This window comes from Haliotis rufescens, unplaced genomic scaffold, assembly GCF_023055435.1.
Source record: "Haliotis rufescens isolate VD_foot unplaced genomic scaffold, xgHalRufe1.0.p SCAF_44, whole genome shotgun sequence".
NCBI classification, from domain to species: Eukaryota; Metazoa; Mollusca; class Gastropoda; order Lepetellida; family Haliotidae; genus Haliotis; species Haliotis rufescens.
Window position 1 is genome coordinate 2,418,943 of NW_025964157.1, and position 26,859 is coordinate 2,445,801.

At 43.8% G+C, this 26,859-nt stretch overlaps 1 protein-coding gene across 1 annotated transcript in view; it reads right to left on the minus strand.

Annotated features, from left to right (window-relative positions):
• Window positions 1-26,859, minus strand: part of LOC124136062 (coadhesin-like) — a 40,617-nt gene that overhangs the window by 11,092 nt on the left and 2,666 nt on the right. Inside the window, exons 2-7 of the mRNA XM_046501833.2 lie at window positions 17,119-17,240; window positions 16,110-16,335; window positions 13,147-13,317; window positions 4,444-4,614; window positions 3,217-3,387; window positions 1,091-1,264 (exon numbers count right to left, since the gene is read on the minus strand). Of these exons, the coding sequence (XP_046357789.1) occupies window positions 1,091-1,264; window positions 3,217-3,387; window positions 4,444-4,614; window positions 13,147-13,317; window positions 16,110-16,335; window positions 17,119-17,240 (1,035 nt within the window). The remainder of the gene's footprint in view (window positions 1-1,090; window positions 1,265-3,216; window positions 3,388-4,443; window positions 4,615-13,146; window positions 13,318-16,109; window positions 16,336-17,118; window positions 17,241-26,859) is intronic.

Sequence of the window (26,859 nt, forward strand, 5' to 3'; positions counted from 1 at the left end):
TCAATAGGAAAATATTGATGTTTGTAAACTAATCTAAACGCTCTCATCCCTTATTTACCTCACTGTCCCGTTCTGCCCGGAAACCAATGAGTATCGCATGAGTTTCATAATCAAGAAGAAAATTTGATTTATGACTAAAACCCCGAAAACAATTTCCAAATTCTCCACAGCACTGACTTTCCGCAAAGATTTTTCCTCATGTTAAATACACTTTAGCTTTTTGCCATATGAGACCATACACAGTGGGATTCCATCAATCTTCTGTGGGGGTTTCATGACTGTTTCTAAGACAACTAAACGACTCACAAATTTAACTTCATGACAGAAAACTGTGTATTGATCTTAAACTTTGGCGAACTTGCGACGACAATGTACGGTTTTTGTCTGAGTGCCGGGGGGTATGTAATCTAAACAGATGGGCTTCTTTGATAAAACTGCCTCTCCCTTCAGTGTTAAAGTAGGTAAAATCGACCAGTACGTAAAGGGACAATTACACTATGTGTGTCCTCAGCATGTTCGCGAAAAGGATGCAAAGACGGTGACGTCGCGGGGAGACAAATGGGCTGTCACGCACGATGACGTCCCAGGGACGCCTCTGACGTAACGTTTATTACTGGCAAATGGGATGTTGTGATGTTGAAATGGATCGTTTTGTGTTGCTGTCTCTACTTCAGGGTGTGCATTTATATTATTTTTTATTTTTTATTTTTTTTTGTGGTTAAGGATGGTCCAGGGCCATTTATTAAAATAGCTATCATTAAATAGCCTGGATAATCGATGATGAGCTAGTTCATGATATCAAGATTTTTTCAAGATTAATTTGGCGTAGATAACCCTGAATAAGAGACATGGCTCCAATTGCCCGACGGACACTAAAGCAACGTACCAACCCACGGTATATTTTATGGTACTCGCCATCCATGATAAAACAAGTGCACAATTTCACACATATAGAAGTTTTCAACAGAGTTGCAAGGTTTTTAAAAAATCACTACAATTTTAAAAACAAACGCCATCCCTATTTGTAAATTAAATGCAATCGGTACCACAATATGGATTTATAAATGACCTGATTGGATTTCATGTTTACCTGGACACGGCCTCCCCCCATAGCACATGAGGGTCTCCCTCCCGCCCCCTTCGCAATCCTCCCCTCCATACAGTGCACGTGGGCTGTCACATGACCTGGTTCGCTGTCGTGTCCCCTGTCCGCAGGTCACAGCGCACTTGGACCACGACCCCCACAAGGACCAGCCTCCGTCCTCTGAAACAGACATGAAACAGACGTGAAGCAGACATGAAATAGACGTGAAACAGACATGAAATAGACGTGAAACAGACATGAAATAGACTTGAAATAGACGTGAAAAGGCGTGAAACAGGCATGAAATAGACCTGAAATAGACGCGAAACAGACGTGAAACAGACATGAATTAAGCGTGAAATAGACATGAAATAGACGTAAAATAGACATGAAATAAACGTGAAAACAACGCTTCCGCCCAAGTGCGTAATCGGCTCCACCGGAAGCGGTCGGAAAATCTCCCATTATTCTAAACAACAAACTATGTCAAGAGTGAATAAGTAGGATGTTACGCAGCGTTAGCAATATTTTATGTAGGATTCACACATTGCATCTATTTTGGGCATCGAACCCGGGTCTTCTAAATTCGGTGAGACGAACTAACGCTTCAACCAAGCACAGGTATGGTGCTGACAAACCTAGAAACATTTACAGAGCGATTCGAACCCATGGCCAAAGCTTGCGCAAGGTACGCATCTGTGCACAGCAAATGGCACTGCCTTAGAAGACTGGATCACCAGGACGCTTAGGGACCGGTGCAAAAGTTCGACGTCGAATAAAAAACTTAAATTCTTAAAGTTGTAAGACAAACCCTCCTATCACTTGACGAACCCCATAAGCTAGAGGTGGTGCTGCCAAACCAAGGCTCATTATAAGTACGAAACGGCGCACCCTTATACCACAGGGTCATTGTGCCCCGTCGTTTACAAATAGTGATATTATATCCAGGTTTTGTGCCCCGTCGTTTACAAATAGCGATATTATATCCAGGTTTAAAAAGGCACACTGAGTTTGTAATGTGATTCCACACATCTCAACTCAACGCACAAACAGAACTTTCAGGAGCTGAAATAATAGTATTATAGTATTACGCTAATTTTACATACGCTTGGGGGTACCGGGCAGATGCTCGGAAATCGAATAACCAAGCTCAGGAACTTTCCAAAGTCTGTTTTGTCTGTCAAAAAAATTTGCTACATTCCTCTAGGGCCATTTGAGGACTGTAATCTAATTTGTATTGAAGGCAGGATCATTAATATCACAGGCCATTGAAATCGTGTTTAACGTGAAACCCGAGTCTGCTGAGTGTATGTTGGTGAAAGCTGGGCGCTCTCAGTAGTAGTACTGGTATTGCGCCGCAATCAGCAGTATTCCAGTATATGGCGGCGGCCAGATAATCCGGTGATTGATATTGTGAGCATATGTTACTGGGGACCAGTTCTAACCCGGAATCCCTGCGTGTTGTGCCAGTGATGTTAAGCGACCAAATTCTTTCCACATTCTTAAGAAATTTCTGTTAAAAGCAGAATCGATTGTACGATTCCGGCTATATAATGAGTTTGTGTTTATGAATCACTATCAAATAATGTTGATATCAGGCGATCAGGAAAAAAGCGCATCCTGCCCCACAGGTGGCTTCGGTCACAAACACATGCACAGGCAAGTCAATTGTTCACTTGAAAGAACACGAGAACATTTGGTACAAGTGAAATATGGAAAAGTCAGTTTAAGGCAAGTCAAATTAAGGCAAAAGTAATGAAAATATGAAAATGTAGTTCATGTGTTTGCCGGGCTTAGTTGAGTGACTGCATGTTGTTTTATACCGTAGTCTGCACAATGTCTGATATATAACAGCGAACCGGGCCAGGCAAATCGAGGATAGGGGCATGAGCACGCTCTGGGTCTTCGATGAAAGGCAGTGAGCCAGGCCCCCATTGTAACTACCGGAGTTTCAGAGAAGTCAGCTCTTTCCACAAGCATATGGTTCTGGAATTCACCCCGTGCACTCCCCAGTAGCTCTCAAAAATATATGCTTATAGGTTGGGCAATTCGAGCTGTAAGGCTTAGAGTTGAATCTGCACCGAAGGCGGTGGTCTCGATATCATTGAAGATAAATCAAAATGGCTACTTACGTGGGCATCTGAGAGTTTGGCACTTCTTGTTGCTGTTAGCTGAGCCAACACAGTTCTTCCCCCCGTGAAGGGGGGCGGGGGAGTTGCAGGCGCGCGTCTTCCGCTTTATCCCCTGACCGCACGTGGTGCTGCACAGCGAGAACTCAGACCAGGCGCCCCAGTTTCCATCAACTGCAACGACAATGTCAACATTTCACACCAACACCATTAACGACATTTTATAGACAGCAACACATGGTCGTCAAAAACATCGTCTCATATTAACGTTAAGAACGACGTCACGGGTCAACTTTACCTGACGATCAATGTCACTAACGACGTCTCAGGTTAGGTTAACGTCACTGACGATGTCTCAGATCAATGTCACTAACGACGTCTCAGGTCAGGTCAACGACACTGTCGATGTCTCAGGCCAACGTCATTAACGATGTCTCAGATAAACGTCACTAACGACGTCTCAGGTTAGGTAAACGTCACTGACGATGTCTCAGGCCAACGTCACTAACGACGTCACAGACCAGGTCAACGCCACTAACGACGTTTCAGGTCAGGTCAACGCCACTGACGATGTCTCACGTCAACGGCACTAACGACATCACCGGTCAACGTAACTAATGATATCTCATATCGATGTTCAACGACGTCTCTGGTCGAAGTGAAGAACGATGTTTCACACCAATGCCAATGACGTCATCTCGCATTCTGGCATCACGTATACTCCATTTAACGCCGCTCGTTAACGCCTTGACATCTCGGGTAGCCAACCACCCGATGAAAGTGGGCAGGTCTATACGAAACTAAGCAATATTCACAATTATAACAACGGTGGATGCCCAAATTGTTCTTATCATATCGTATCCACGTAGCGAATTTGAACGTCAGGGATAACCTCTTTCATGCATCGGGCGGGGGCACGGGTGGCCCAGTCGTCTAAGGCGCCGCAATTCGCTGTGCAGAGTTGCGTCCCTTGGGCACGCCAGAAACCTATGATTGAGGGTTCGAATCCCGGTTCGCCCCGATTATGTTTCTAGGTTTGTCAGCACCATACCCGTGCTCGTGGGTTTCACCGAAGTGATAAACGTCCGAGACCTGCATCACTTCGGGCTTTGCTCCCACATTAAGCTGACACGCCGTGATATAACTGGAATAGTGTTAAAAGCGGCGTTAAACCCAACTCACTCACTCACTCATGTATCGGGCACCCACCGGATGTAAGAGTGGACCTACCCGGGCATGGTTGTTCATTGCAAGTCTGATTGTTCTCCGCTTGTCCAGGACAGACGAGTCCACCATACGCAGGAGGGGGATAGTTGCATTTCCTCTGACGGATCCTGGAACCCCGGTCACAGGAAAGTGAGCAAGGTTGCCATGGAAACCAGGGTCCCCAATTACCATCGACTGAAAACAAAACAACATTGTCACGCACATGCAGGTAATAATCTTCAAAGAAACGTCCAACTGTTTCAGATAAATCGCCCCAAACCTTTCCATAACACCGAGTAGAATACATCCACTAACAAGACGTCGCGTGTACTGTGTGGTATTTTAGTCTGGACCGTGTCCCCCCGGCCGGGTACGTGACACGCAATTACACCAATCACCGAGCGATGGGGTTTTGGTGGGGTGTAGGGTGGAGGGTGGAGGGTGGGAGGTGATGACTGGGCCTGGGAGTACTTGGCCTCAGATTTTACACACACACATGTTCATCAGACACTTTATTTGACTGAAAAAGAGTCATGGTTCAATAGTATATGCTTTTACGAACAAGCTAAAAACAATCGCCAGTCATCTTCAGATACATAGAAATTATTATCTTGGCACAGTCAGGCTTGTTAGGTTCATCGTCATTTCAGGGCTCTTGCCCCTTGTACACGCAACCCAGACAGGCGCAGTCAAACCCACCTAGAACCTTTCGGAGAATGTGAAGACTCCCCAACACTGCAGCCTTCTGCATTACCCAGATTGTCAGAAGCGCTGTATTTATGGTAGCAAACCCGGGTACTCTCCCAGTGTCAGTCAACAGATAGGGAGGTACCAAACCTAAGGCACCGAGAACAATGGGGAGTCGGACAACTTGGTACTTGGGATACAAGCGTGACATTGCGGAAGCGAAGTCTGCATATTTGCCATGTCTTTCCTGATGATGATTATTATTATTATTATTATTATTATAACCCACTCAAGGATTGAGTGAGGGAGTATGGTACACCCAGAAATGGGCTTCACATACACCGAAGCCGGGTCTTCGGCGTGACGAGCGAAAGCATTAACCACCAGGCTACCCCACGGCCCTGTGCTGATGAAGGAAGCGCGTGACATTTATCAGGCGGCTGAGCCAAGAGGATGCGATCCCTGGTAAACATCTCTGCAAACATACAAGATCAGAAGCAATTTCCCTTCAGTTCCTAATATAATTCCTATTTTGAACTCCAAACATAGCCAACACGTATAAAGAATTATCGCACGTACGCCTAACAGTGCCCTCTCAAATTGGACAGAAACTCATTAAAGAAGCTTTTATGTCATCAGAAGTTCTGGTGCAAGACTTAGAGCTGGCGTTACGCAAATCATCGAAATTATCGATCCCAGAGCCAAAAAGCTTTCATCGACCCAGTTCGTTCCAATATCGATCTTATCGCGTCAACTGTTTCAGAATGGCGCCTAAAATAAGCTGCATCAGACGACATCCGGTTGAAATGTTTGCGTCTCCGTTGAGCCTGATGACAACAATTTATTTTGACAGTTCAACTTCCCGCCGTTATTTATGTAAGATGTTGACCCTCTATGTTAAAGGAGGTCGGGATTTCAAGTCTTTCTTCAGTGAATAAAGAATGACGAAGCTAGCTCCTTTACGTCAGGAATAGATTTCCTGATCAAAGTGTTCATGAATACCCATATCTGCTCTCGCGTCGAGGCTTTAAAATCTACCAGATAATATATAGTTGTTTACATAACAGTATTTACGAGTTTTTCTGCAATTTATATTCTTTTTATTGAGATTGGTTTTCAGGAAAACGCCAGTGATATTTTTTACAAATAACGCAACATAAAATTCATAACCCACTTTTGCTTCTTATAGATTTCTCCTCTTACAAAACATATTTGAATTTTACAAATTTTATCTCAATATAAAATGTCTAATTTTCCAAACGGTGAAACAGCAATTCAGATCTAGACGCGCATCCACATTTATTGATGCTAATCTGTAGTCCGTCGTGGGCGGTCGTTTCGCAGCACATTTTTACAAATGTCCCGGCCGAACATATTTCAGTAAAATATTCAAAGACTGAAAAAATGTTTGCCTGAAGAGCGCCAAACTAGAAACATTTACTCGGTGTAGTCGTGTGTATGAAGCAATAGCTGGTCGGGCCATGCAATGCATACCAATATGTGCAGCAGTACAGGATGTAAGACCGTTCATCGATTTCCGTCTGGACCCGAGCTAAAGACCATCGAGACTCGCTTCTTCTGACTGTTTCTAAATACACCCACTATACCAACACTCCCCAACTGAGCAAACAGTCTAGTACCTTCAAATTTCCATCCTAGGCCCCAACAGCGCCGGATCTGGTCGGATATCAAATTTACGTAGTTTCAGTTCAATCCGGTTCTCCCCGACTTCAAAGAGTTTCAAGTGTCGTAGCATGAGTTTCAATTTCTTGACGGGGCATTGATTATTTCATGGCATGACCAAAGTGCCTCCTTGATTTACAAACTCAAATCAGGACCCCTTGAATATATCTTCAGTGTTGTTCAAATCCAGATCTAGGATCAATTATTAAGTTAAGAAATGCGAAATAAGTGACGACAAATTATCAAGTATCTGGAAAGTGTCCCACATCTAAATGTCAGAAGTATGGGTGGACCAGTCATCTAATGCGCCACAATTTGCTGTACAGAGTTGCATCCCTTAGTCGTGCCAGAATCTGCAGATCTCGGGTTCGGATTCCAGATTCGCCCTGTTGTATAAGGTCACTACTACCATGCTTGTAGTGGCCCTGTGGTATAGGGATCCGCAACTCAGGACAGTTGGTTGTGGGTTTGAATCCCAAATTGTGTACTGATTATGACCCTTGGTGTGTCAGCACCAAACAAGGTGAGGTGGTGAGGTGAAATGCGGTTTAACGTCGCGTCCAACATTATTGCACTTATATAGCGATGTGCATGTACGTGTGTGTGTTTGTGTGGCTGCTTGTACTAGTCCGAACTGATGCCGATTTATAGTGCTAGCTCCCTGAGATACCATGCCGCAGTTTAACATGAATACCCCACTCAGACACAGTATACTGACTCCGAGCCGACCAGTCCTTGTTTTAGCCCCTTAATGAGGAACGCCAGACAGGGTAACAACAAGTACCATCTTTAAACGTCTTTTGGTATGACGCGGCCGGGGATCAAACCCCGGACCTTCCGCTCTCCGGGCGGACGCTCTACCACTAGACCACGGAGGCGGTCCCAAACAATTGCAGGTAAGTTTTACCAAAGCGGTAAACACATATAACCTGTACCACATCGGGTTTTCCTCCCCATCACTCTCTCACGCCGTGATTTAACAAAAACATTACTCTAAACCAACTCACTCCAAAAGTTGAGTAACGCCCAGACAAGTACGAGATAGTCAAGCCGAAGACCTGGCGTGTGATGACGCGGAAGCCATGTTGGTCTCCCGAGTATCTAACTTCAAGAACAATTACAGTTTGTCTCGGGGCCAGCGGTGAGTAATCAAGACAGAATTCACATCTATCCCTCCCTAGACCGAGTTGGTCCTCGGCCGCGACCCCAATAAAACCCACAATCAGAGACAGAATACTTCATCCTGCTTCAGATTGACTGCTCCGTGTCTTCTGGTCCGACGTGCAATGTGGCAGTGTCTTCTGGTCCGACGTGCAATGTGGCAGTGTCTTTGGTCACTTTATCTTGCTGACTTTCCGACAATATTCTTTGCATAACCGTAGTTAATCAGATTCCATCGATCTAACATCACCCCTCGTTCGTATCATTGAGGATTCGTCAGGAATCGCAGAGGATTGATTTTTGATGAATTGATAAATATAGATCCAACTTTTCAGTGTGGTTAAGCTCCTATTCCTGTTTCTTTATATATTCACAGGGGAGCAAGCCTCCGAGATGATTCTATGAGTAATGAATACTGAATCTACCACATTATTCCAGCAGTGATCAAGTTGAAGCGTGAATTTCAATTTCCTTAAAATATAAAGATCAACCAGTAGCGGTAGGGGCTTTGGTTCGTGTGAAACAAGATGGAGTCCTTTGTGTTGGGAAAGGGCGGGATATTAATCCAATCATGGTGGGATTGATTCACTTCTTAAAGGAATTAATTACAAGAACACTGGGTACCAAGCATTCTCCAAAGATGTTTAAACATTCTAACATAACCATCTAGGTTCCTAACAAAAACTGACAACTGTTGAATGAAGCTGGCGTACACTACCTCGACAAATAAGTGTACATCCTCGATTATCCAGAGTATTGTATCTACCATTCGATTAAGAGGGGAGGTGAAATGGGGTTTAACGTTGCATTCAAGATTACTGCACTTATACAGCGACGTACATGCACGTGTGTGAGAGACGGACAGACAGAGAGAGCCAGACAGACAGACACAGTATATTGACTGTTGACCAGTGTTCATAGCTGCGTTATGAACCCTATTTGAATGCGACGACGCTCAAAAAGCCACCCAAACAAATTACAATCATAAGCGAGAGAAACCCCGGACAAACTATAAATGATGATAGATGGCAATGGTGACATATCTCCCGACATGATTTTTTTGTCTGTTGTTCAACGCCGCACTCAGCAACATTCCAGTTATATGACGGCGGTCTGTAAATAATTTAGTCTGGACCAGACAATCCAGTGATTGACATCATGAGCATCGATTCACGCAATTGGGATACGATGACATGCATCAACCAAGTCAGCGAGCCTGATCACCCGATCCCGTTAGTCGCCTCCTACGACAAGCATGGGTTGCTGAAGATCAATTCTAACCCGGAATCTTCACGACATGAGCTATGGCGGTGAAGTATCATATTGGAATATAGACATCATCCTCAATTATCTAGGTTATTATAAGAGCTTAACTTTTCATCCCTGGTGAACTGGTAAGGTAGACACCAGAACGACGATCAGTTGTAAGCAATCATATACAATATATAACGTCAAAGCTAGAGAACAACCAGTCTCGATTATCTGCCGAAACAGATTCCTTTGGGCGTTAAATGCACAACAGTGGTTAACATTATATGAATGGATCACTGAAAATCAGGTGTCGCGAAAAGATAAACATGTCCTGCTCCACGCCTTAGAATGCGGGTCGATCAGAAATCTTCTTTGAGAACGACTCACAGACGTGGTGCAAACGACTGCCACTTCAAGATACAGACAAACCCAGTCAGTCCGAGAACCATCACACTTTCCGGTCGATTACTGAAATGGTCAATGGTCATTGCTCCTTATCAGTATCGTGACACACGTTAATCCGGACTACTTCCTAGAGAACGATACGGATTAACGAGGCAGCACTTTGTTTATACATACTCGCAGGAAACTCTCAACTTCACGAAATCAACTACTGACGAAAGCAGACGTTGTTAACATCAAGACTGGCGGGGAAATATCGAGTTATTGTCAAAAATCTTTTTCCTGGTCTGGTCTGGAGACAGATGCGCGATCATGTTGATATAGCAGTCTCCCATTAGGCGGAATACGTAGAAAATATGGATTATATACCTGATTTATTCACAAGTGCTTTCTTTAGTAATGATCTGTTTGATAAAGTAAAACCCACATGGAAACATAACTGGACCTATCGTAAGTCTATGTTAAAGTATAGGAGTTACGATCACCTTAGCGCTACGACTGCCGTAAGTCTATGTTAAAGTATAGGAGTTACGATCACCTTAGCGCTACGACTGCCGTAAGTCTGTGTTAAAGTATGGGAGTTACAATCATCTTAGCGCTACGACTGCCGTAAGTCTATGTTAAAGTATGGGAGTTGCAATCACCTTAGCGCTACGACTGCCGTAAGTCTATGTTAAAGTATGGGAGTTACGATCATCTTAGCGCTACGACTGCCGTAAGTCTGTGTTAAAGTATGGGAGTTACAATCATCTTAGCGCTACGACTGCCGTAAGTCTATGTTAAAGTATGGGAGTTACGATCACCTTAGCGCTACGACTGCCGTAAGTCTATGTTAAAGTATGGGAGTTACGATCACCTTAGCGCTACGACTGCCGTAAGTCTATGTTAAAGTATGGGAGTTACGATCACCTTAGCGCTACGACTGCCGTAAGTCTATGTTAAAGTATAGGAGTTACGATCACCTTAGCGCTACGACTGCCGTAAGTCTATGTTAAAGTATAAGGAGTTACGATCACCTTAGCGCTACGACTGCCGTAAGTCTATGTTAAAGTATAGGAGTTACGATCACCTTAGCGCTACGACTGCCGTAAGTCTACGTTAAAGTATAGGAGTTACGATCACCTTAGCGCTACGACTGCCGTAAGTCTATGTTAAAGTATGGGAGTTACGATCACCTTAGCGCTACGACTGCCGTAAGTCTATGTTAAAGTATAGGAGTTACGATCACCTTAGCGCTACGACTGCAGTAAGTCTACGTTAAAGTATAGGAGTTACGATCACCTTAGCGCTACGACTGCCGTAAGTCTATGTTAAAGTATGGGAGTTACGATCACCTTAGCGCTACGACTGCCGTAAGTCTACGTTAAAGTATAGGAGTTACGATCACCTTAGCGCTACGACTGCCGTAAGTCTATGTTAAAGTATAGGAGTTACGATCACCTTAGCGCTACGACTGTCGTAAGTCTATGTTAAAGTATAGGAGTTACGATCACCTTAGCGCTACGAATGCCGTAAGTCTATGTTAAAGTATAGGAGTTACGATCACCTTAGCGCTACGACTGCCGAAAGTCTACGTTAAAGTATGGGAGTTACGATCACCTTAGCGCTACGACTGCCGTAAGTCTATGTTAAAGTATGGGAGTTACGACCACCTTAGCGCTACGACTGCCGTAAGTCTATGTTAAAGTATGGGAGTTACGATCACCTTAGCGCTACGACTGCCGTAAGTCTATGTTAAAGTATGGGAGTTACGATCACCTTAGCGCTACGACTGCAGTAAGTCTATGTTAAAGTATGGGAGTTACGATCACCTTAGCGCTACGACTGCCGTAAGTCTATGTTAAAGTATGGGAGTTACGATCACCTTAGCGCTACGACTGTCGTAAGTCTATGTTAAAGTATGGGAGTTACGATCACCTTAGCGCTACGACTGCCGTAAGTCTATGTTAAAGTATGGGAGTTACGATCACCTTAGCGCTACGACTGCCGTAAGTCTATGTTAAAGTATGGGAGTTACGATCACCTTAGCGCTACGACTGCCGTAAGTCTATGTTAAAGTATGGGAGTTACGATCACCTTAGCGCTACGACTGCCGTAAGTCTATGTTAAAGTATGGGAGTTGCAATCACCTTAGCGCTACGACTGCCGTAAGTCTATGTTAAAGTATGGGAGTTACAATCATCTTAGCGCTACGACTGCCGTAAGTCTATGTTAAAGTATGGGAGTTACAATCATCTTAGCGCTACGACTGCCGTAAGTCTATGTTAAAGTATGGGAGTTACAATCATCTTAGCGCTACGACTGCCGTAAGTCTGTGTTAAAGTATGGGAGTTACAATCATCTTAGCGCTACGACTGCCGTAAGTCTATGTTAAAGTATGGGAGTTGCAATCACCTTAGCGCTACGACTGCAGTAAGTCTATGTTAAAGTATGGGAGTTACGATCACCTTAGCTCTACGACTGCCGAAAGTCTATGTTAAAGTATGGGAGTTACGATCACCTTAGCGCTACGACTGCGGTAAGTCTATGTTAAAGTATGGGAGTTGCAATCACCTTAGCGCTACGACTGCCGTAAGTCTATGTTAAAGTATAGGAGTTACAATCACCTTTAGCGCTACGACTGCGCGCGCGTGCGTGCGTGCGTGCGTGCGTGCGTGCGTGTGTGTGTGAGTCTGTAATAATGCATATTATATTGTGCTAACCCACTGAAGTACCATGCCTCAGTCTAGCATGAATACCCAACTCGGACACAGTATACTGACTCCCAGCCCTCCAGTCCTTGTTTCATTCCCTTAAAGCAATACGCCTGGCAGGGAAACAAGAAATATGATATGTAAACGTTGGTTTTGGGGTGTTTTTTTTCGTATGACCGACCTTCCGCTCTCTGCAGACGCTCTATCAACAAGAGTCCCGAGGAGGCCCTGGGGTATTCGACACTTCTGTCACAAATACGGTTCTGTTTGACAACAGCTGTTTCAGCTACTAATCTGACTTCTTTCTACAACGGGGGCGGTCGGGTAGCGTGGTTAAAGCGTTCGCTCGTCACGTCGAAGACCCGGGTTCAAATCCCGACATGGGTACAATGTGTGAAGCCCATTTCTGGGGTCCCCCGCCGTGATATTGCTGGAATATTGCTAAAGGCGGCGTAAAACCAAACTCACACTCATTCTTTCTACAACGCTATCATTGTGCTGGCATTACCACGTGTCTGTTAAAGGAGTCACGGCAGTCGTAGTGCTATGATAGTTTAGTGGCCCTGGCCGCAGACTCACCTGACCCGTGAAGATCTGGGGTAGAATAGGACTTCAGCAACCCTTGCTTGGCGTCTATGCTCGTGGTAAGAACGACTAACGGAATCGGATGGTCTGGTTCGCTGACTTGGTTGATGCATGTCATCCTATCCCAATTGATGCTCATGATGTGAATCACTTGATTGTCTTGTCCAGACTCGATTATTTACAGGCCGCCATCACATAGTTGTAATGTTGCTGAGTGCGGCGTTAAACAGCAAACAAACAAACAAACAAACAAACGTGGACTCACCTGGACAGTAGAAGTTGACCATGCATGGCTGAGACTGCACATTCTCGTAGTCGTTCCTGTCGCAGTCATCACAGACCTTGAACCTTGACCTCCACCCTGCTCCACACGTGACGCTGCACGGACTCCACGGGCCCCAGCGAATCTTCTCTCTCTCCGGGTCCAAGTAGGAGTCTAGGGGAAGAGCGGACATAACTGTATGAACGAGGGGAGAGGGAACATTATTGCATGAACGGGTATGTAGGGAGGTGACTGGGGATTGGGGGTGGGGTGGGAGTATTTGGTTAATGCAACAAGATCATGCACTGTGACCACCCGATCCCCATTTAGGTCGGCTCTGACTTCACTCATGGGGAACAGTAGACGTAGTCTTGGGGGGGGGGGGGGGGTCGAGAGGATACTGGATGGTAAGGGAAGCAACTCGCGCATATATATCTATTGAGTGAGCTTTTATTGCTTTACGCCGCATATATATGGAGGAGGGATTCCGGAGTATAATAGGTCTCCAGTAACCTCCGTTTGCGTAAGAATCGTTGACTTGGTTGATCTGTGATGTAGTTGATCTTTGACTTGGTTGACTTGGTTGATCTGTGACTCGGTTGATTTGGTTGATCTGTGACTCGGTGAACTTGGTTGATCCGTGATTTGGTTGATCTGTGACTCGGTGAACTTGGTTAATCTGGGACTTGGTTAATCTGTGACCCGGTTGACGTGGTTGATCTGTTACTTGGTTGATTTGGTTAATCTGTGACTCGGTTGACTTGGTTGATCTGTGACTTGGTTGATTTGGTTGATCTGTGACTTGGTTGATTTGGTTGATATGTGACTTGGTGAACTTGGTTGATCTGTGACTCGGTTGATTTGGTTGATCTGTGACTTGGTTGATTTGGTTGATCTGTGACTCGATGAACTTGGTTGATCTGGGACTTGGTTGATCTGTGCCTCGGTTGACTTGGTTGATCTGGGACTTGGTTGATGTGTGAGTCGGTTGACTTGGTTGATCTGGGACTCAGTTGACTCAGTTGACTCAGTTGACTTGGTTGATCCGTGACTTGGTTGATTTGGTTGATCTGTGACCCGGATGACTTGGTTGATCTGTGACCCGGTTGACGTGGTTGATCTGTTACTTGGTTGATTTGGTTAATCTGTGACTCGGTTGACTTGGTTGATCTGTGACTTGGTTGATTTGGTTGATCTGTGACTTGGTTGATTTGGTTGATATGTGACTTGGTGAACTTGGTTGATCTGTGACTTGGATGATTTGGTTGATCTGTGACTTGGATGACTCGGTTGATCTGTGACTTGGATGACGTGGTTGATCTGTTTGCGAATTGTGTATCATCAGTCGACTGCTGGGATCGGTGCTCATGCTTTCCGTCACCTGTTTGCCTGTCGAGACTGGTCACTTACAGGCCGCCGGTACACAGGGTCGAATACTTCAGACTGGTGGTATTAAACAACATTCACTCACTCACACGACCAACGGAACATACTGGAGTTTTGTCAAAGCTGAGATGACCTTACAAGATTCCTCTTTGGTTCAGACAGTATTCAGACAGTTTAACGACTTCATAACGCATGGAATGCATGCAGTTTTATTCCTATTTATACATGCAGTTCTCCTGCCATCCATAATATGCAATTAAGCTGCCTAATGTGTGTATAATCTCAGACTGTTATTCCGTGGACATCTCGCTCTTTTGGAGAGCAGTGGGAAATCATAAACTCTCAACGTATAAACCTATTATATCTCCCTAGCTGCTCAAATTGCCTGCGGGGCAGGGGAACGGTCCGACCCCGGGCTAATAGATACTCTGCCCGCTCAAGACATTGATAAATCCTAACCAGTTGTCATGCTGAAATAAAGTCCATGAAATGACTTGAGTCTCGGGGGCTGCTTTACAATAGGCGATGGAAGGATGTGATCTACCGCTGCCTCAGACTGCAGCCGTTTGGACGGTGATGAAGAGCTAACTGGACAGAATAAGCATCCCAGTGCATTATTCGGAGAAGGAAACACGACTATGTTCTAGAAGTGTCTATATTAAAGTGTGAATGAGTGATGAGACGCAGGAGTGGGTCGAACCCAGGCCGACCACGTGAAAAGCTAACACTTGAACCACAGGGCTACGTCCCATTGATGTGCGTGTTTCAGTATATCACGGCATGTCAGCTTAATGTAGGAGGGAAACCCGAAGTGATGCAGGTCTCAGACATCTTGTTTTCTTGTATGAATCTACAGTGAGTGAGTGAGTATGGTTTTACGCCGCTTTTAGCAATATTCCAGCAATATCACGGCGGGGGACACCAGAAATGGGCTTCACACATTGTACCCATGTCGGGAATCGAACCCGGGTCTTCGGCATGGCGAGCGAACGCTTTAACCACTGGGCTACCCGACCGCCCCGTATGAATCTACAGAATGTACAGTGTATGTATATATATATATATCAGTTTAAGAGTCAGAAAGTTTAACGCCGCTTTGAACAGTGTTTCAGTTGAATCACGGCAGTCAGCTTTTGGAGGAAAGTCCAGTCGTGGACGTGTCATAATCATGGAAAATCTGGGATTCCAACCGACGATCAGCGGAGCCTATCACGCCAAAGGGATGTAATTCTGCACAGGGCATTGCGGGGCCTCAGACAATTGTCGAACCCAAAAAGCTTTAAAGTTTTATCTCGAACGAATGTTTAACAAGGATGGCATTGTGTTGACCGGTTGGTTTCTATCAGTGTAAAATTGTCCACCCTTGTATTAAGAACTCTTTCTTTTTAATTATACCCATTAAACTGTTTTTCTTTCATATATTCTTATTGGCCATGGCGTGGAGTGGCCAAATCGATAGTGTGTTCGCTCGTCACACAGTCCTGGGTTTGAATCTCCGAATGAAAACCATAATTTTGATCTTGACAAGACTGCGACATATTTAGAGTGGCGTAAAACAATATTATATTATGTCAACTTACACGATATATCTGTTCTCTTAGACGGCTTATACCACGATTCTTTAGGTTTGACCACGACAACTGGCTCTACCGTCTGTGTTTCCTCGGTGGGCTTCACTTTCTTCTCCTTCTTGGGGTGTTTCTCTTTACGTAATTTCTGCAACTTCTTCGTCTTTGGTCGCTTGGTTGGCCTGAGAGTCTTTCCTACACACGGATCACATTTAAACCGGTTCTTGCCAACTTTTTGCTGAAAAAAATATTGCGCTTTTTAAATTGCATGATATTATTCTCAATGCCATTTACACTGAAAAAAACACACGTATTTGAAACGATCGATTAGCGTTGCCATGTATTGTTCCGCCACAGTAGCGACACATTGACATCCATCACGAAGTAAATGAGGGAACATTTCTCTGTGGTAGAGAACTATACTCGGACGTCATTAAACCCTCGTTTGCAAGGAATAGGCAACATTTCAATCGAGATAATTGGGTATTTTCCGTGCTTGCAATACTAAATTGGGTTGTACCTCATAACAAACAAATTACCATCGAGACGATTATCTACTATACTCTGGCATTCTACTGAGTTGGGTAGAACGGCTTTGAACAGTATTTCAGTTATGTCAGTGTGCAAGCTACCCTTGGGACTTAAGCCGTTAGTGGCATAATTCATAGGCGTTTGATAACCACGGTGTTGAGACCAACGTGTATCGATATGGTTCTGACAAACTGAGGATCATACTCGACGCGGATTCGAACACAGGACGCGGATCCTAACAAAACCAAGGCACGCAACTCTGGGCAGCTAATTTCGGCGTCTCAGAGGACGACTGGGTGCAGTATAAGATGGTAATCTGTATGAGGTGAGGTGAGATGAAATTGGGTTTAACGTTGCGTCCAAGATTATTGCACTTATATAGCGACGTGCATGCACATGTATGTGTGTGTGGCATGAGACAGGTATGTGTACGCCGTAGTTCCCCGGGAGCTTTATATGTTGTTGTAGTCAACAGAGCAATTTCCCGTACCTTTCTGAGGGAATATCCATACCCCTTCTGACAGCAGGAGGCCGGTGTCTCGAACGCGCCTTTCCGGATCAGTCCTGCGCACTTCCCGTTTCGCTTGACTTTCCGGAAACACGTGATCTTTCCTGCAACATAGATCACAAAGAGAATGACCTTGATGTGACATCCGGGTGACAGCACTGTGCGAAGATGCGGCGGTGTTGAAGTTACAATCCCTATCTTTATCACGCAGCTTGACACTAATCAGATTACTTCAGGCCACGATGGACGATTTATACTGTTAGTTGCTATACGTGTTCATCACTTAACGGATTAAGAATAATGTTAAACGAATACTAGAGGCTCAGATCTATCAATCATGATTATCTAATATCCAGAACTCCTTAAACGATCATACCTCCAGTCGTATCAAACTTCAGTCGTATTTTACTGACAAAAAATACGTTAAGAAGGATGGTCCAGGTGGACAGAGTCCACCATGACGCACATCGTAGACTGGGGATACTGACAAGCAAAGGATTATAATCGGATCGAATCCATGATCAATGGACACTGGGACGGCTTAGAGACAAAATTTGCAAAGCAGAATGAAGCTGTTAAGACGATATCGTATCGTGAGGGTGATCACGTTTCTTAATGAGAGGGTGAGAAGTGTATGCTCGCCATCCACGTTTCTAAATGAGAGGGTGAGAGAGTATGTTGGCCATCCACGTTTCTAAATGAGAGAGTGAGAGAGTATGTTGGCCATCACGTTTCTTAATGAGAGGGTTAGAGAGTATGTTGACCATCCACGTTTCTAAATGAGAGGGTGAGAGAGTATGTTAGCAATCCACGTTTCTTAACGAGAGGGTGTGAGAGTATGTTGGCCATCCACGGTTCTAAATGAAAGGGTGGGAGAGTATGTTGGCCATCCACGGTTCTAAATGAAAGGGTGGGAGGGTATGTTGGCCATCCACGTTTCTAAATGAGAGGGTGTGAGAGTATGTTGACCATCCACGTTTCTAAATGAGAGGGTGAGAGAGTATGTTAGCAATCCACGTTTCTTAACGAGAGGGTGTGAGAGTATGTTGGCCATCCACGGTTCTAAATGAAAGGGTGGGAGAGTATGTTGGCCATCCACGTTTCTAAATGAGAGGGTGAGAGAGTATGTTGGCCATCACGTTTCTAAATGAGAGGGTGAGAGAGTATGTTAGCCATCACGTTTCTTAACGAGAGAGTGAGAGAGTATGTTGGCCATCCACGTTTCTAAATGTGAGGGTGTGAGAGTATGTTAGCCATCACGTTTCTTAACGAGAGGGTGAGAGAGTATGTTAGCCATCCACGTTCTAAATGAGAGGGTGAGACCACGTGATAATAAGCGAACGCTGTAACCACTACTTTACTCACATCGCCCCTGTTTCTCAACAAATGAGAAATCAATGCTACAACCATTGTACTACCAAAGTCTTCAACATAGTATTGGCAGCAAAGGAAAGCAACTCTCAATGTCGATTTGACCAAGTGGCAACCGTTTATCCTTCCACACCAGAAGGACTTCATCGCTTCCATCACTATCGCAGAAACGTCGGGATGTTTCAAATTGTTTCTCAACTTATTCCAGAATAAGGCTTACGTTATCATGTGATTTTTAGCGTCACTTTTTTTAAAAAATAAAACGCATCGTAATTTGTACTTACAACACTTGTTGGAAAGGGAACTCTCCTGTGACGTAATTAGATCACGTGTTACATTAGGTCTTCGAACATTTGGGAGCCGCTCGATGTCTGCCTTTAATAATAAGCAATCACACTAGCTACCTTCAGACAATGAGTCAGAGATGAGTTTTGATCATATTGCAAGCATATCGATCACAAGACACGTCCTTCTTACAGTCAAACACAAGTTAATCAAGCAAGAATCGTATCTAAATGCATCAACGCCGACGGCAGGGCGACCGCAACGTTGTTGTTGCTGCTACACCAGATGACACATGCTTCAACAACATGCTCAGTAAGAAGAAAGAACATTATCTACGGTATATTATTTCGCCATAGCGAAATTTGTAATCCTTCATCTTAACGAAAGCGCTAATATCATACAAGGCATGATTAACAGTTTAAAACATGTTTTGGATTTTTTGCCATCAATTCTCAAATAATCAAACTTGAAAACAATCTCTTCAAGCATTCACTTGAATTACATTTACAGGACAATTGGACTGAATGTTCCTTTTTTCTATACTTAATAAAGCAATTGGAATTTATCAGAGAGAGTATGGAGAGTATATTCCAGCAATATCACAGCGGGGGACACCAGAAATGGGCTTTACTCATTGTACCCATGTGGGCAATCGAACCCAGGCCTTCAGCGTGAAGAGTGAATGCTTAAATAACCACAAGGCTATCAAAACGCCTGTTTGGATTATCAGAATACATCTAGGCTTATTGAATCCCTAATTACACGGAAAAGAGATATTTTGACTGACAGTTTTTCCTATTACACGTTTACAAAGCAGCCGTAAGATACGATTGTCTTTATGTAGTGAAGTATTGACTTACGACAGTCATGTTTCATGGGGGGGCGGTCGGGTAGCCTAGTGGTTAAAGCGTTCGCTCGTCACACCGAAGACCCGGGTTCGATTTCCGACATTGGTACAATGTGTGAAGCCCATTTCTGGTGTCCCCCGCCGTGATATTGCTGGAATATTGCTAAAAGCGGCGAAAAAACCAAACTCACTCACTCACTCACTCATGTTTCAGGGACCTGTTCGTCAAGTGCTTAACCTGCTTCGCGATGCTGTGAACGAAGTCGTGACGTCGTATTAGAAATTCGTCTTTGACTTCCCGGCCACATTTAGTGTCCACATATCAGTCTGTATACATTGGGACCACCTGTAGATTCCGGGATAGAACTGGTCCCCGGTAACCTATGCTTGGCATACGAGTCGATTGTTATGATCGGGTGGTCGGGATCGGTGATGTTACCCATGATATCAACCACTGGTTCGTTTGCTTTAAAACCTATTATGGTGCGATCGGGTAGCCTAGTGGTTAAAGCGTTCGCTCGTCATGCCGAAGACCCGGGTTCGAGTCCCGACATGGGTACAATGTGTGGAGCCCATCTCTGGTGTCCCCCGTAGTGATATTGCTGGAATATTGCTAAAAGCGGCGTAAAACCATACTCACTCACTCACTCACTATTGCTGGAATATTGCTAAAAGCGGCGTACCAGTATCGTCACTGACTCACTAAAACCCATTATACAGGCCGTCGCGGTATAGTTGGAATATTGCTGAATGAGACGCAAACAAACAAACAAACATACAAATCATACATTTCAGTCAATGTATCAATACTAGTATATGTATCTGTTATTCAGCTAAACCAAAAATACCACAAAGAGATATTTATTTATTTTTGCGGAGAGACAAAGTCAATCGACACATTGTGAGATAGCTATATCTCTTAGACAGCGAAGTGTAATCGATACAGTATACGTGCGAGTATCAGCATGCTTTGGTAGCGATGTATCACAGAGTAGTTGCATCCAGTTGATCGTCTATGAATACAGCGCCGATCGTCTTATTTTATTAATCGAAAGGCTAGAGCGTTTTGTAAGGAAATTAATCAACCCGTAGATTGAGACTCGGAATTTCTCATCTCTTTGATCACATAGCTAAACCCACGTCTTCTGTCAGTATTGTCTGCGAACAAAAAACACTAGTGGAAGTTGTTGTTTTTTGACGTCTAACATTAGTGTTGGAATCTTGCTTCTCAAAGATCAATTCATATATCAATCACTGTACCATGGTATATTACAGAACGAAGTAAACAGGTCTGCACGTACAAACGAGCAAAGAACAATCGATGTTTAGATGAAACAAGTTATCCCAGCACAATACATCTGCTCAATATATATCGTTAATGGATTGTCAGAACTGAACACATCTTGCTTACTCTCATGGTGAGCGGTTAATTTCCGCACGAAGGGTACAAATCCAAGTCTTTGAAAGGCATTTAGAAGTGATACACATAAGGAAGAGAATTTATGGGTGTGAATTTATATATTATGAGGAACACATTTTTCGGAGTATATACTGACTCCTTCATCACCTGTGTTCCTCACAACGTTTCGGAGTATACACTTACTCCTCCATCAGGTTCACCCATGACTCTGTTCATCATAATAAAGAAGTTGACATTCAAACAAGTCTCTTCCTTATATGGGGGTCACGGGTGGCCAAGTCGTCTAAGGCGCAGCGATTAGCTGTGCAGAGTTGCGTCCCCTGGACACGCCAGAAACCTATGATTGTGGGTTCGAATCCCGGTTCGCCCCGATTATGTTTCTAGGTTTGTCAGCACCATACCCGTGCTCGTGGGTTTCACCGAAGTGGTAAACGTCTGAGACCTGCATCACTTCGGGCTTTCCTCCCACATTAAGCTGACACGCCGTGATATAACTGGAATAATGTTAAAAGCGGCGTTAATCCCAACTCATTCACTCACTCTTCTTTATGTACAAATCCGGGTCTCGCATTTACAACAATCCTACTAACTTAAATGAGTGTAAACTGTATCCACGTTGTTGAACACTGCACCCACTAGGCTATCCCATCGCCCTTGAATGAATGCAGCCTCCATGATTTAACGCCTTACTCAGCAATATTCCACCTTAATGACGTCGAACTGTAATAGCGACAAAATCCTTTCCATATTCATAAGAAATCTCTGCCAAAAGCAGAGTCAATTGTACGATTCCTCCTATATCGTGAGCATGTGTTTATGAATCACTATCAAATAGTGATAATACCAAGTGTTCGCGAAAAGGAGAGCGTACCCTGCCCCACCAGTGGCACCCGTCACAAACACATGCAAAGGCAAGTCAATTGTTCTCCTGAAAAAAAAAACTGGGACACATGGTACATGTCAAAATAGGGTATTGCATCGGACATCATTTTTGTCACTGATGCATCAAATTTGTAAATTAATAATCAAATCTGGACCAGGTAAACAAATGATTGATATTATGAGCAACGATTCACGAGTGAGTGAGTGAGTAAATGAGTGAGTGAGTGAGTGAGTGAGTGAGTGAGTGAGTGAGTGAGTGAGTGAGTGAGTGAGTGAGTGAGTGAGTGAGTGAGTGAGTGAGTGAGTGTTACACAATATCTCAATAACCTAATTGGAACACCAAGAATAGACTTTGTACATTGTGTACCCAAGCTGGGAATCGAACCTGACTCATCGGCACGACCAGCCAAGGTGTTAACCAATAGGCTACACTGAATTCTGTAACAGAAGTTCAGTATGGCTTTCGTCCAAGTTCAAGTTGGATTCCGCACCTTTGCACATGGAACCAAGAGGGAAGCAACGTGGAGAACCATCTTCATTGGCAACCGCACCTTTGCTCTGGTGCTTCTTGCGTGATTGTCTTAAACGACTTTTTAAAGCTATAAATTATTCTCAACTCGTTTTCACTCCCGCCAAATAATCCTCTCCAGACGTTAAGTGTTTCATCCCTAATCCATTCATCACTGGTTTAAGTGGGGGGAACGTGTCTCCCTCGGTGACAATGCAATCAACAAGATTCAAGTTTATTGTTTTCCTAGACCCAACTTTCACTAATACTGCAGTACAGCACGATACTATCGATTGACAACACAGCTTAATTAGCACTAGAGGGTTAATGCATTCAAGTGTGGTTAATAATTGAGTTTGGTCTGATTGATGTGGCTACAGGTTAACCCCTCTGAGGCTGGGTTTCGTGACATATTACTCATGATCATTGATTTGGGGTTAGGCAATGCCTTGCATGTCACGGAGAAAATGACGCGTGCCGTTTTCACTCTTGGGAAAACAAACAGACCCAGTCTAGTAACAGGGTGGAAATAGTTTTAGAAATTACTCGGATCGATTTTGTATAGTCTATATTTGCAATGTATATATAAATAAGATATTATTATCGCCCAGGCCACGACGAGTCAAAAGTAAAAATTAATCAATGCTCATTTATTTTATATTTTTGAATTTGACAAGATTTGATGAAAAATATGAAACAAATAGAAGTGTAATTATATACAGTACATAAACACCATAATGAGTAAGTGAGTTGAGTTTTAACTCTTTGAACTGGTATTCAGTTTTATCACGGCGTGTCTGCTCAAAGTGGGAGGAAAGCCCGAAGTGATGCAGGACGATTACCGCTTTGATGAAATCCACGAGCACGGGTTTGGTGCTGGCAAACCTAGGTTCATAATAAGTCACAGGATCCTGACACGCCCAAGGACTACAAACAGAAGGACAGCGTGTGGTATACATACACAACTACCACGGCAATGTTACAAGCATCTTCATTATGCATTAATTCCTTGAATCTTTCTTATACTGTAATTGTCCTGTGGTTGTGCACGAAACAGTGAGTGAGTATAGTTTAACGCGTCTTTTAGCAACATTCCAGCAATATCACGGCGGGGGACACCAGAAAGGGGCTTCACACATTGTACCCATGTCGGGAATCGAATCCGGGTCTTCGGCGTGACAAGCGAACGCTTTAACCACTAGGCTACCCGAACGCCCCTATGCGCGAATCAGGTGTAGATACATAATAGGTATAGCTACATAATACTTGAACTTTAAATATTCTGTCAGAAAAGGATGAGTGAGTGAGAATGGTTTTACGCCGCTTTTAGCAATATTCCAGCAATATCACGGCGGGGGACACAGAAATGGTCTTCACAAATTGTACCTGTGAGGGGAATTGAACCCGGGTCTTCGGCGTGACGAGCGGACGCTTGACCACTAGGCTACCCCCACCGCCCAGAATATGATGACGGGGAGTGTGTTACTTGATGTAAGTACTTGTCTGGTGAGCATGAAGCCAACTTTACACACGTCTTCACCGTGGCCTCTCCACACGCTGTCAACTCAACATGGCTCCGGGAAAGGTGATATCAAATATTCATACGACAGATATTTCCAAGGTGAAAAAGATTGTTCCAAAGGTCATTCGAAGAAAGCTATCATTCCGATCAGTCATTATTAGTGTTCGCGGAGGAAGTACTTAGACGAAGTCAACGAATGCAGGGACGCCTCTCTATTCTTGTTTCCTATTTCAGTAAATCTGTCGAAGCTTTGTGTATAAGATGATGTGCGTCTGGAACACATTTGGCTGTCTGAAGACTTTATGAACATGGCGCCGATTTCATCTTAATCTTGATATAAGATATTCGGTCGGTCTCTTTGAATGCAGACATTGTAATATCGAGGGAATGACTATTAAGATGGTGAAATTGCTCTCACGAGGTCAGAGCGACCTTAACCAGGTCGACGTTACTCGAAAAATTAGCCCCTACACCATATTAATATGGGTATTTGATTAACAGCCATGTTCCAACACACTTGGTACCGGAATATTTACATTAGTGAAGAACACCCACCCTCATTCATTGGCGCGCGCAATCGTTCGTGACGTCACAGAGTATGTTCCCTGATGGTATAACAGGTCGAGATAGTATTCCCCATCAGGGGCCGACATGTTTCACGCGCTGCAAACACATCCTGGTTCTGTGTTGTCTTTGCGCTGCGTCTTTCTCTATTCTTTTCTCTATCGTGAATCTATTCTTAACAGTTACCCGTGATACAATGCTACTTTTCAACGCCCCTTATCTTTGCACTGCAGTCATTAATGTCATTGTCAATTTTGTAATATGAAATACAACATACGTGAAAGTTAATGCTACAAAATTCAACCGACCTAACGTCTTTGGTAACACTCGGAACGGGAACTTATCTCACGGAGCTAAAATCTTTGCACTGTTGGCTGTTCAAGAGCGTGTTGGTGCGGTGGGGTAGCCTAGTGGTGAAGGCGGTGGCTCCTCACGCCGAAAGCCCGGGTTCGATTCCCATTTCTGGTGTCCCCCGCCGTGATATTGCTGGAATATTGCTAAAAGCGGCGTAAAACAATACTCACTCACTCACTCAAGAGCGTTTGAATTTTAGATGAGCAAATGAGAAAACGACACCGATATGAATGCCTCCGTGATCTGACAAAAATGCCACATACCCACAAGATCTCAGAGACCCACAGTTCTTGGCTGGTCATTCCAAGATGATAATATCATATGGCGCGGGATGTTTTAAGTCCGACAGTTGCATCTACCCTCTAACTTAAACATGTTTCAAATCAGGACTGAAGAGTGAGTGAGTATTGTTTTACGCCGCTTTTAGCAATATTCCAGCAATTTTACGACGGGGGACGCTTGAAATGGTCTTCACACATAATACCCATGCGGGAAGTCGAACCCGGGTCTTCGGCGTGACGAGCGAAAGCTTTACCACTAGGCTACCCCACTGCCCCCAGGACAGAAGACGTCACTGCTGCAGACGCTCCGAGAAAACTCAGTGTCAAGTCCAGTGAATTATAATGTATTATGTATAGTGATGATTATGATAATGATATCAACACAACTGTAAATTATTATTTATTGTTTACTATCATCATGGTCATCATCATCATCATCATCATCATCGTCGTCGTCGTCGTCATCATCATCGTCTATCATCATAAAAGCCTATGTATGGTCAGTCTAGCCGATATCAAAATTCATTTTAAAAATTCAATATCTAATACGTGTGGAAATATAATATTTTTCAAATGTTTCTGGAAAATGATATTTTTTTAATTATCCCAATCCCATATAGTCTCCATTTCCAACAACCTTTCTCAGTCTATATACCAGAGTCCTCCAACTGAGTCTGATCTGATCAGGAAACAGGAAGCCTCACCCACGTATAATTTCACTCATATTCTCTCGTTTGCATATTTTATATATCTGTAGAGACCATATTGTCTGACATTTGAACTGACTCAGCTATGCATTAATATTGTACATGTTTGGTACACGTGCACTTGACATTAGCAAGCTAGACGTGTTTGCATAAACGTTACTTGGTTCAAGTTGGAGCCATTGGGATAACCTAGACTTTACTCTCCATTTATATGCCAAAATTTTGCGGTACATTGAAGTGACCGCATCTTATTCATGTCATATTCTCCAACCAAAGGGTATCTCGATATGTAATTTATATTATTGCAAAATTTTTCTTAACATAATTGTCATGGTTGCGTGTATCACGGTAACAAGTTCAATATTGCTTTTAATCCAAATACATACAACACTAGGATACCAAGCAAACATCGGGATTTTAATTCGTAAACGTATTCAACATTCTCCATTGACAAAATGTCGTATATTTCCAATCAAATCATTAATTTCACATGAACTGATAAAATTAATATCTTTTCACTTTATTAAAAACTAACAAGCCCCGTTATGCCTCGTTCGATATGAAGACCTGGAAACCAGATAACGGGGGATTAATCATCCCACACTCTGATTCTTGTCCCTGTCATGATGCAGGATGCTGTTGACGTCCGCTAATTAATCCGATAGACGTCCAAAATATCCCTCCCTTTCCACCCTCCGTGGTGAAATAGTGTTTACTAGCGTCATCCCACGTAAGTGAGTGAGTATGGTTTTACGGCGCTTTTAGCAATATTCCAGCAATATCACAGCGGTGGACACCAGAAATTGGCTTCACACATTATACCAATGCCGGGAATCGAACCCGGGTCTTCGGTGTGACGAGCGAACGCTTGTACCACTAGGCTACCCCACCGCCCTCATCTCATGTACGCTACAACTCTGCCTATATACAATGTCGGTGCAAAGCGCCATTACGAAATAAGAGTGAATATTATAAGAGAGTT